The 12831-nt window shown below is 39.8% G+C and overlaps 1 protein-coding gene across 1 annotated transcript in view; it reads right to left on the bottom strand.

Moving 5' to 3' along the window:
- ptprua (protein tyrosine phosphatase receptor type Ua) overlaps positions 1 to 12831 on the bottom strand; it is a 245213-nt gene that overhangs the window by 43170 nt on the left and 189212 nt on the right. Inside the window, exons 14-16 of the mRNA XM_063010511.1 lie at positions 9372 to 9510; positions 5092 to 5252; positions 1830 to 2017 (exon numbers count right to left, since the gene is read on the bottom strand). Coding sequence (XP_062866581.1) covers positions 1830 to 2017; positions 5092 to 5252; positions 9372 to 9510 — 488 coding nt within the window. The remainder of the gene's footprint in view (positions 1 to 1829; positions 2018 to 5091; positions 5253 to 9371; positions 9511 to 12831) is intronic.

Genomic DNA, 12831 nt, shown 5'->3' with positions numbered 1-12831 from the left:
GACGATAACTCCTCAGTCAGTTGTTTGGACTCTCTAGAGACTGCTGTGGACTCCATTACCCAGACTCTTACTGATAGTCCTCTGCTTTCCCTTAGTACACCAATCCAGACACACTACCTTGTACATCACCCAATTACTTATGGTTTTCACCTGTTTCCATATATGTGCTCGTATATATGGTATATAATGCCAAAAATGTGTTTGGTTGAGCGCGTAGCCACTGATGCAGCACTGCTTTCACATCATCATCACATGAAAATCTTTTTTCCCTTAAAGCTTGTTTGAGCGTCCAAAAAGGTGGAAATCAGATGGCGCTAAATTCGGACTATAAGTTCTCTCTCAGTCTCTCAGACTACCCCCCACCCCTCACCGTTTCCAACCAAAATTTAAAAAGGTGGAAACTTTTTGAAGATCCTTGTATCTGTCAAGCAATCTGTTTCCATGCTAGGTATTGCTTGTATGTTCTTGGGTGTCAGATTGTTTTTGACTGTTTGTTTCTGATATTTTCTCAGCATCTTTTCTCTGTTTGTCTATGTCTTGTTCTGTCAGCTGCTACTCCTGGTTGTTCTATTTGGCTTCTTTATTCTGATGTGATTCTGGTTTGTCAATGAATCATTTTTCACCTCTTCTGCTATCGTCTGACACTTCTGGTGTGTGTAACAGTAGCAGACGTGTATGAAAACATTACATTGCTCTGGCCTTGGCAGCTTTATGGCTTTATGGAACATTAAATCCTTCCTGCATGTGTCGGCCTATCTGCGCGATCGGATCAACAGTCGTAGCGAAGCCAGCATGCTGATGAGGTAATTACTTATCTGTCTGTTTCTCCTTTAAATAAAGTCACTTTTAATGTAATCTTCCTTTAGATAAAGGCTTTATTCTATTAAACTTTTAAAGATTAAATTTAACTTTGAGTTAACACTATCTATTCCTAACAGCTGTATGCAATCAATTACATAAAATAAATGTCAAGCTTTTGATATTATGGCACCAGTTTGGAAGATACCCTTTCATGTCCCTGTGTATAACAGATCATCAATAAATACATGATTTAAGGAGTTTGGAGTGGTGCAGTGGAGATCTGGGGATCTTAGCAGTGCTGTCAGGTGTCTGCACAGACATGGTTGGCTGACAACCAGAGAATGGGAAATATCTGGCAAGGCAGAATGGATTCTGTAACTGAGCCCAAGTTTTCGATTAGCATCACACTAATTTAATATATTTATTAAATAAAATAAATGCATCATCACTATGAAAAGACCAAGTACGTTTATTTCTGTTGTCTCTTTTGATAATAATACTCTTATCTTATGCAACATTAAATACCTATAATAATGAAAACTTCTGGTGTCAAGTGTCCACTAGCATTGTAGTATAATGTATAGTACAGGGATGCTAAAGCAAAAACTACCAACATATAAAAAGTGCAAAATGAATAAAAGCAATATTTGGTTAAATGTGCTGTACTATGTCATAAAAGGCAAGGCAGAAGGGCATAATGCTGTAACCGATCTTTGTCACGATTTCCACAGCAGGTGGACCTGTTACACTTATTATTATTATATTATATTAACATAATGTATTACCAACCCTTCAAGTTGTCAATTACCATCACTTTAATTTGTTTGTTTAATAAAATGAATGCACCATCGCTATAAAAAGATCAAGTAACATCATTCAAGCCATTTATTTATTTCTGTTGTCTCTTTTGATAACTGCTTATTTAAATATATTGTACAAGGTCACTATATTAAGTATTTGGCAATTAGGCTTTATGACAAGCTAAAACAGTATAAATTCTCAAAGAAAAGGTATTAAAATGATCTTACCTCGTACTCTTGTTTGAAGCCATAACACTCGGATGTTTTCATTTGATTGATGTGCTGCAGCAGGTCAGCTACTCTTACGGCTGGATGCAGCTGCCCTGTGTGGTACGGAGAGCTCTTCCTACGCCAGTGCCGTCGTGGCGATCCACCCAGTAGGCTGCTCGACTCGTTTACCGAGCTGCGCTGTTCAGCTGGTCAAACGCACACATCCATACACATGAAGCGATTACTTCAGGTGTCATCCACACCTATTTATGACAGGTGTATAACATAAATGCTTTCTTGTTCAAGACCAGCTGTGGGAAACAGGACCCAAGGTGCAGAAAAACCTGACTATAACTAAAGAAAGGGAAACGCCCTAGGTGGGACCCACGATCATGATCAGCCAAGCAGCTACTCAATCCACCCATTACCTGACACATGAAGTCAGTTTAAGCTGAGGAGTAAAATTGGGAAAAAAAACAGGGTGTGCTGATACAAGAGAGACGTACCAGCTGTGGGAAACAGGACCCAAGGTACAAACAAATCTGACTATAACAGAAAAAAGGGAAAAGACCAAGGTTGGACCCGCAGTCTCAGTCAGCCAACCAGCTACTCAATCCACCAATCACATGACACATGAAGTCAGTTTGAGCTGAGGAGGAAAATTGGGAAAAAACAGGGTGGGCTGATACAAGAGAGACGGACCAGCTGTGGGAAACAAGACCCAATGTGCAAACAAATCTGACTACAAAGGAAGAAAGGGATAAGCCCTAGGTGGAACCCACGATCGCGGTCATCCAACCAGCTACTCAATCCACCAATCACCTGACACATGAAGTCAGTTTAAGCTGAGGAGTAAAATTGGGAAAAAACAGGGTGGGCTGATACAAGAGACGAACCAGCTGTGCAGAAGAACCCTAACTAAAAAAAAGGAAAAAGACCAAGGTAGGACCTGCAATCTCAGTCAGCCAACCAGCTACTCAATCAACCCATCACCTGACACATGAAGTCAATCTAAGCTGAGGAGTAAAAACATGTTAAATGTCGTTAGTGAGGAATCAACTCGTGTGTCAGATTTATATAGAGAATCGAGTCACTATGAAACGAAGAGTACTCATCTAAATAAAACAAGGGGGAAGCGAACATACACCGGTCAACTACAGGGTTTGACCTTGCAGGTGCTGTAAGTCAGCGCTAATCAGCATTGTGGCTTTTGAGAACCATAGTTCGTTTGCCATTGGAACGGGCTCGTTACAGTAGCGTTTTGTTTCTTAGCTCAAATGATAGCCCAACCATAATTGCTGGCATCTGTGCCCAACTCGTTCTTGCAATTAGTCTCATCAGGTCCTCTTCTTCTCCTATAGTGTATATACTGTATACCACATTGTTTCTAGCATTTCATCACAAACCCTTGTCGGAGGAAAAGCAGAAATTGTAAGCCGTGTAATGTTCAACCTTTCCGTTTCACTTTTCAGCTCCGTTGACGTGGATGGATGGATTTAGCCAACCTTTAGCCACAGGTATAGCTGCTGGCACAGAGTCAGGAGTTTGAGTGACGGCAGCATGATTTTGAGTGGGCTGTGCACCGCGTAGTAACCATATGGAGGGCAGAACGGTAAATTGCTTTCGCTAGCCTTCTCTTTCCTCCAGCCACAGTAGCTTACTTGGATCTGAACCCAGTACATTAGGTAGGTTTGATGGAACACCTGGCAAGCTAGAGCAATTTCTTCTCCTGAAACTTCTGAAGTGGCTTCGTACTCACGGAGAGATTTTCGTAATGAGGCAGATAGCCTTGTTTAGTAGGACGCTGTACCAATCTCATTTATCAAATCAAGCATTAGCATTTCTGTCTGGCTCTAATCAAATGCTCACTACACCTGGAAAGACGATTTAAAAAGCATACTTGGGACTCATGGCTTGTCCTTTTACCTCCTGACTGTCTATGTTTGTTGGTTCACTTGCTAGCATGTGTTAGTATTGTTCTGCCTTGGTAAACTATACTGCAACTGAGTTCATTCCTTTAAAATTGCAGGTGTGGGATTTTACCTGGCATCTTTGTCTATCCTATGACAAAGGCAGCTCAGTGTTTACACAGAAGTGCCAGGAATACTTGGTAGGTCCCCCACAAAAGCGTAAGACTGCAGGAATACAGTTCCTAGACTATTTTGTAGGCATTGAACACCTACACCTACTTCTTGCAGAACATGTTCCAGATGTGTTCGATAATGTTATCTGTTGACTTGGGAATGGCAAAACCCCAAACTCAGTTCCTCTAACCACAATTTGGTGACCAGCAATTGCGGTCAGCCAACCAGCTACTCAATCCACCAATCAGCTGACACATGAGCCAAGATCCCAAATGCTTATTCCCAAAGTCTTAGTTAAGGAGTAAAAAATGTTATAGTGAGGAATTGACTCGTGAGTCAGATTCAGATAGAGTTGAGTTGCAAGAGGATTCCCAAAACGCGAAGAGTACTCGTCTTGGTGTCTCTAGTGTGTCTCGTTGAAAGAGGCCAAACCCATCAGAATGAATGCAGAACATGAACGGGAGTAGCTTGCCAGAAAGGAGGTACACACATAGTGTTTGTGGACGTACCAGGAAAAGACCAAGGTGGGACCCACGATCACGGTCGGACAACCAGCTACTCAATCCACCAATCAGCTGACACATAAAGTCAGTCTAAGATGAGGAGTAAAAATGGGAAAAATGGGAAAAAAGAAGGTGGGCTAATACGAGTGAGACGGACCAGCTGTGGGAAAGAGGACCCAAGGTTCAGAAGATCCCTAACTAAAAAAATAGGAAAAGACCAAGGTGGGACCCACAATTTCGGTTAGCCAAACAGCTACTCAATCCACCAATCAGCTGACACACGAAGTCAATCTAAGCTGAGAAGAAAAATTGGGAAGAAACAGGGTGGGCTGATACAAGAGACGAACCAGCTGTTCAGAAGAACCCTAACTACGTACCAGGAGTCCCATGGAATGCCAACTAAACAAACCCAGTACCATTATGGAGCCACCACCAGCTGCTACGGTGCCCAGATGTACCAGTTTACCAGTACCACTTCAGTGTATATTAGGTCTGTGTAGATTTGTGCATTTTATGTCAACCAAGGTCATTTTTACCCAAGTATTTAGACTCAAAGTATGAGTCTAATGAGTCCAAATGGTTGAGCAGACCATTAGCAGACCACCAGTTCTGCAATTTCCCTCTGGGATCAATAACGTATTTCTGATTCTGATTCTGAAAGGGTTAAAGATTATAGCAGATGTGCATACTCACTCCTTGCACTGCAGCCGTGTGCATCCATGAAGGTGTGCGTGGTCCGCTCGTCCTGCTGCAGCGTAGCCTGATCAGCCGTACTGCAGTCCAGCGAGCCCAGCCTTCTGGTCTTCTCTGGTCGATAGGTCATGGCTGCCTTGTTCATGTTTACTTTCTTCCTTCTGGAATAAAGGCAGGAAAAATAGCAAAGCAGCAGCAAATAGTGATGTAATGATAAGAAGGAGAAGGAGAGAAACTAGATGGCCAAAAGTATGTGAACATGTGATGGTGATCGTATTCTAAAAGCTCTACGCTTTTGGGAAGACCTTCTAGAATGAGGTTGAGCAATGATGTTGGATGAGACAGTCTGGCTCTTAACAATTATCATTGACAGTACATTGTCTAAGCGACTGAGAGTTAAGGGATTTGCTCAAGGGACCAATAGTGGCAACCTGGCAGTGCTGGGGCTTGAACCAGTGACTTAACTTCTAGGCTACAACTTACACTGCTTCATCTTGCTCAGGGTACAACAGGGTCTAGTTTCCCTGCAATCCCTGAGTGCAAGGCATTAACACTCCCTGGACAGGATGCAAATCTATCAAGGGCCTTGGCCACCCCCCCTCAGACACAGCAAGTCAGACACAGCCATGTCCGACTGATCGATAGCACCGCGGTAGCGGACTTATATTTCTTACCGCTGCACCACCACCATGCTTCACAGCAGGTATAGTGTATTTATCCCCAATTACTAGACTGCATTACACTTCATCTCTACTGATGTTGACTACCACCCTGGTTGAGGAGAGCCATGACTAACACGCGCCCCCTCCGACATTTCTCCGGCACCTGAGTTCATATAAGATCAGCTTTGTGTACGGAGAGACACACCCTGATGACGTTTTCCCTCGTCCCTGTGCAGGCACCATCAATCAGCCAGCAGAGGTCATAATTGCATCAGTTATGAGGAGTCCCCTCTGGCACCCTCCCTGAACAACAAGCCAATCGTTGTTCGTGTAGGCGCCCAGCCTGCCGGTAGCAGAGCTAACCGGAGATTCAAACCAATGTCAGCTCTGGTGGGTATGGTGTGTTTTTAACTAAGAGAGCTGAGTATGGCTTTCTTTAAACATAACCCTTGGAGCCATAATAAGTAAAAACATCCACGCATATCACCAAATGAATAAAGCTAAACAAAAATGCAGATGAACCATATGATAAAACAATGGGAAAAAGATGTGTGGAGCCACTTACGGGTAGTAAGGGTAGGAATAGAAGTCCCTTCTGCTGAGCATGAGGACCAAGATAAATAAATAATGAAAGAGAAAGAGGAGAACAGAGGTGAGATGAGCTGAATTTATTAGATGACCTCTAGCAAGACTGGTGAATATGTTGGTAAATAGGGCCCAAAAATGACCTTTTATGAATTATAAGACCGGTGTGGATTAGTAGAAACAATAAAATCTGTCTAAACAGGTAAATTAAAAACAGTATAATTAATTAAATTTAACATCTGTCAAGATTCCAAGATTTCCATTCTGAAATCTTGGACATTCATGTAGAGTTAGCCACCAACTTGCAACTACACTGATCAGCCATAACATTAAAACCACCTCATTGTTTCTACACTCACTGTTTATTTTATCAGCTCCACTTACCATATAAAAGCACTTTGTAGTTCTACAATTACTGACTGTAATCCATCTGTTTCTCTACATACTTTTTTAGCCTGCCCCCACAGGACCACCACAGAGCAGGTATTATTTAGGTGGTGGATCATTCTCAGCACTGCAGTGACACTGGTGGTACCGTGTCCACTCACTGTCCACTCTATTAGACACTCCTACCTAGTTGGTCCACCTTGCAGATGTAAAGTCAGAGACGATCGCTCATCTATTGCTGCTGTTTGAGTTGGTCATCTTCTAGACCTTCATCAGTGGTCACAGGACGCTGCCCAAGGGGTGCTGTTGGCTGGATATATTTCTGGTTGGTGGACTATTCTCAGTCCAGCAGTGACAGTGAGGTGTTTAAAAACTTCATCAGCGCTGCTGTGTCTTATCCACTAATACCAGCACAACACACACTAACACACCACCATGTCAGTGTCACTGCAGTTCTGAGAATGATCCAACACCCAAATAATACCTACTATGTAGTGGTCTTGGGAGAGTCCTGACCATTAAAGGACAGCATGAAAGGGGGCTAACAAAGCATGCAGAGAAACAGATGGACGACAGTTAGTAATTGTAGAACTACAAAGTGCTTCTATATCGTAAGTGGAGCTGATAAAATGGACAGTGAGTGTAGAAACAAAGAGGTGGTTTTAATGTTATGGCTGATCAGTGTATAAAGCTTTTAACATTTTGGGAAAAAAGGATTTTCCAGTTGGAATTTCTTCCAATTCGAGTTATAATCATGGCTTTGTAGAGGCTATTCCTGGTACGGCATTTCCTTACACCAAACAATGGGTGTACCTAATGCACCTGAACTCAAAAGTAAGGGTGGGTTTCCATATAATTAAAATTTAAGCCAGTGGTCAAATTTAAATGTCTACATAATTTTGGCATTTCCCAAAGTACAGACAATAACCCATATTTGTATGTCATCAAGAAGGTAATAGAGTCCAGATATAAATAAAAACGTTTCACACCCAGACAACATTTTAGGATAAATATAAAAGACAGCACAGGGTCGACAACCACAACTAAACCTAGAGAGAATCATGTTTTCACTTTCTTTCCATGGATCAGTAGGAATTGACTCAAAAAGGGTGACTGAGCCAATCACTGTGAATAAACCCTTGACATTCCAAAGGTTTGGCCCCATTATGAGACAAAATAACAGAGTGGCACATTGTGTGAACGACATCCAGTGTTGGTCAGTTTATTATTCCTCACAATACCTGCAGAGACATCCTCTTAAATCATTTCTACATCAACAGCACCATTCTGCCCACATTCTTATTACAAATTAGATGAATGCGTTAAATAAGGTATTATTAATTTTGTATTAATTTTTGACTAAGAAAAAGAAAAGACACTAAAATTTGTTCAATAAGTTGTTGCATCTATTGCTGAGAGGATTCAGCAAACAAAACACACATGATGACAGATTGTTCACCAAAGTAAGTCATAAACAAGCCATTCCTCTTGCGCTGTACTGGATTTCTTCAAATTTAAAATAATATTTAATAAAAAACTCCATGCAACATACAGAAAAAATGCATCTTGGCATTTATGACCTATGATAACTTTATTATGATAACTTTATTTAAAAAAAATAATAATAGTGAAAAATGCTGGTTTTATTTCCAAGCTGTAATATATTAGGACATATTTGTGAGCCACAATATGACATAAAAATATAAATGGGTTGACCAAAATTTGTACAAATAATAGTTATTGTGTAAAACAAGGAAGCTACCAAAGGGGTTTCTTTATTTCTTTATTTTCTTTACTTTATTATTATTATTATTATTATTAGTAGTAGTAGTAGTAGTAGTAGTAGTAGTAGTGGTATTATTATTATTATTATTATTATTATTATTATTATCATCATTATTATTATTATTATTATTATTACTATTATTATTATTAGTGTTATTTATATTCTTATTCTTATTCTTTTTCTTATTATAATTATTAGTGTTGTTATTATTATCAATATTATTATTATTATTATTATTATTATTAGTGTTGGTAATTATTATTATTTTTATTAGTGTTGGTAATTATTATCAATATTATTATTATTATTATTAGTGTTGTTAGTGTTAGTAGTAGTAATAATTTTTTATTTATTTATTTATTTATTTAATTTTAAGTTAGTTAAGTTGGTGGATTGAGCAGCTGGCCCAATTGTGACAACCACTTTTCTGTATTCACTATGGGCTGCAGATGTTTTTTTGGTATTAGTTTTAATAATTGTGGCCGAACCCTTACTTTTGTAATTCTTTTTTTAGCCACAGTATTGTCATCCTGCATATTAGGTTTGTTCATTACATCTTACACCTGTCCCCCAGCGGTGATGTCTAACTCACCCCATTACACCTATTTTCCTGGTATATGATAATATTAGCTTATCTTCCTTCTTTGTATGTGCTATCCTTTGATTTAACACTGATGTAAAACAGTTGAAAAGCTGTGACGTCATTTAAAATGTAATGTAAATTGGTATCAGGTGACATGGCTGATAAAAATGGGTTATTCTTGGTTTTGGGAATCAGCTTACACGCATTTTTTTTCCCCATGACTGCCTAACTGGCATGTTTCAACATGTACACACAGTCACACACAAACACATCTTACCCTTTCTTGACTATGACGACAATAGCTCCAAGCACAAGGACAAAGACCACCAGTCCTCCAGCAGAGGCTCCAAGAATCAGACCCATGTCCTCGGCATGCTGGGATATCTCCAGAGCGTGCTTATGGTCCTTACATGCAGCTGTAAAACACAATTGTATATTTTTTACATTTAATAATCTTCCAGTTTAGTCATTGATACTGTAGTTGAGGGTGAGGGTGTGGGCTATTTTTGTTCTTTTCATTAACATCAGCCTGCTCAGGGTTGCAGCACACCCGTACCACCATGAAACACCATGGTCACAAGGCAGGAATATACTGGACAGGACACCAATTAATCACAGTGCTTTGGCCATTTATCCCTCAGACATAGCCATCAGAAAGTCTGGTGTAAGAGACATTTGCCATTATTTTGTCTGACCATACTTCACAAACATTTCAGTCTGATGCCATGCCAGAACTCGGCTCCCAAGAATCAGTGCAGCAGTATAACCCAGCAATAAGCATCTTCACTAGCTCAATTTACAGTCTGTTCGATAATGGGTAAAATCCACTGTGAATTCTAACATTGTAACCCAGACAGGGATACTTAACTGTTATAAAAACACTTAACGGTGGTAACAGTGCATGTTATTAATAAATTAGACATTTTGAAGCAGTGGTGGGCCACAAATGGCCAGTTAGGCTGTGGTAAAGACTGAATTAATTTCCCCTTTTCCCTGCAATACCCTGCATTTCAGTCAATTCCACTAGATAGTGTAATCCAAACACTACCGACCTTTGCTAAAGTCGAGTCAATACGCTGGCAAAAAAGGCCTGGCCCGTCTGTAAAATTTTAAGACTCAGTGTGGCCCGTGGCCCTTGAACCAAAAAGTTTGCTCACCCTTGTTTTAAAGCTAGCAGAATTTGTAGCATCCCCTAAACTCAAAATCTTTGAAACTCAACACACTTTGTGAAGAAATTTGTACCCTTAAACTCGACGTTTCCCTTAAATTTGACGAGTTCAGCCTTTTATGTAACCATTAAATCCACTCTGAAAGCTCCACATGTATCTGTGTTGAGCTGTATTTTCCTCCTGTTTCACTTTTAAACTTGTGTTATAGCTCGGGGCTCTGAGAAATTGTGAGAATCAGCTTTTCTAAGTCTAAAATGCATATTGTAAAAAAAAAAAAATAAATAAATAAATAAAATGAAATAATGAATGTAAATGTGCCTTTACTAAATGGAATACAGTATTCCAAGATCAACCATCTCCACGATTAAGAAGCATAAGGAAACAATAAAGAAGTAAAGGGTAAAGTGCAGGTTTTATATATGTTTTGATATTGATTTTTCACAGTTTTTATGATATATTTGTAAATTATATGCAGTTCCACAGGACCATAGAACACATTAACAGGTTTCCTATACATCCTAAATACCTTAAAACTCAACGCAAGTCCCAGAACTAATTGACGTCGAGTTTCAAGGTACCACTGTACTAGATTTTGTCTCTAATATTGCAAGTTGTTCATCCTGCTTGACATTATAAGGTTTTATATATTTACAAATCTAAAAAAACAAGGAAAATATAACATATACAGACCAACTTTTGTAGTGTATTGAACACAAAACCAGCACTGCCCAACCTAAACCAGCAATAGATCACAATTTAGGAGCTTATTATCCACAGGAAAAACACATATCTACAGTCTGTTCAGTCTGCTGAGTCACACCGGGTAATTTTATTCCACCAGAACATTTTCTGAACTAGAAGCTGTTGTTTCGTGCAACATTTATTTTCCAGTCGATGAACATAAAAGCATCATATGATTTTTGTTCTGACAGAAACATTCAGCGTAAAAAGTTGCTAATGAAAAACGTTCTGTCCCTCTTGGCGTGACGCTATAAATGAGACCCTGAGGTCTTCATTATTATTTGACTTTCTTTTTTACTTTTTTTTAATTTTTTGTTTATGAATAACTGCTGTTCTTAGCTTCCCAAACTATGACTTAAACACAGCAACTGCATGGTTTATTTTCCTCTGTCAAAACTGTTTAAAATAAAAAAAGAGAATAAAATGAGAATAAATTCATCTGCTCCTTCTACAGGGTGACAACTGCTAAGAAATATCAGTCTGGAGCAAATGAGGTTAAATATAAACACAAGAACACTTATAATGACATTCTAGGACCACTTTAGCACTTTATTTTTTACAAGAATCTTACAAATAAAGTACTACAACCCTCTAGGTGGGAAATAGCCAATTAGCTAATGAGCAGGTAGCTGCCGACCTGTTTGCTAGAGTATGTACTCATAGCACTTACAATTATAATACTTAAGTCGTGACAATCAGCTACTTTTAAATAAATGTGACGCAGTTGCTCAGATCGAGTCGTTGAACAATTCACACACAAGCGCTCAAGAGCCGAGTTTCAATCCCAGAGCAAACGCAGAGTTGCCACATCTAGGGTTGACCTGTCGGGGAGTGAAAATCAGGAGGGCAAAAATCGTGTAGTGTGAACTAGGAATAAGCAGACCCAAATTGTGATCTTCACTGTGTGTGGTGTTCTTGGGCGGCACGGTGGCTAAGTGGGTAGCACTGTCACCTTACAGCAAGAAGGTCCTGGGTTCGATCCCCAGGTGGGGCAGGTCCGCATGGGTTTCCTCCAGGTGCTCCAGGTTTCCTCCCACAGTCCAAAAACATGCAACCAGGCTAATTGGAGACACTGAATTGTCCTATAGGTACGTAGCCGCTAGGATGCATAAACCAGTGCATTGTAGTGCCAATCCCAAGCCCGGATAAATAGGGAGGGTTGTGTCAGGAAGGGCACCCGGCGTAAAAACTGGTTAAACCCGCACCTACGAGAATGTGAAAAATGAACCCAATTACATGATACTTAACCAAAGCAGAAGAAAACTGTGTCTAAAGAGCTGTATAAAATAAGGGGGTAACTAATAACCAAATCAAAAATCGACAAAATTATACAAGTATATAGAAGTAGAGAGAAAACAGTGTGGATTCTTTGTAGGGCCCATGTAAAGAAGTGTCTCCAGGGTGGTTCTGATGTCACAGAGCCAGTAAATGATACCACATTATTGGCCAAGCTTCCCAGACAGAGATAAAGAAAGCAGATAGAGTGCCAGTGAAAAAAGACAACCTGGACCGTGCCCAGCTTAATGGCCCCAAAGGAGGAAAGAGCAGGTATGCAGAGAAGCCAGCCATTAGATAGCAAACTTTTCTAGCTGAAGTGAATTAACATTTGATGAGGTGCAGAGACTGCTGATTAAAGGAACTGAAACTGTTATTCATCTGTGCCATCATGCCCCCACCAGTCTGAAGTGGCATGGCAGGTGGGCATGATACTGTAATCCATGCTTCCTGCTGAGCTATACAGGCCTGTTACAGCTCTAATAATAATAATAATAATAATAATAATAATAATAATATGAGGGTTCTTTAAAAAGTTTCTGCACTTTTGTA

Source organism: Trichomycterus rosablanca, chromosome 2 (genome assembly GCF_030014385.1).
Source record: "Trichomycterus rosablanca isolate fTriRos1 chromosome 2, fTriRos1.hap1, whole genome shotgun sequence".
Taxonomy (NCBI): Eukaryota; Metazoa; Chordata; class Actinopteri; order Siluriformes; family Trichomycteridae; genus Trichomycterus; species Trichomycterus rosablanca.
Note: the sequence above shows the minus strand (reverse complement) of the source record. Positions and strands in the feature narration are given on the sequence as shown.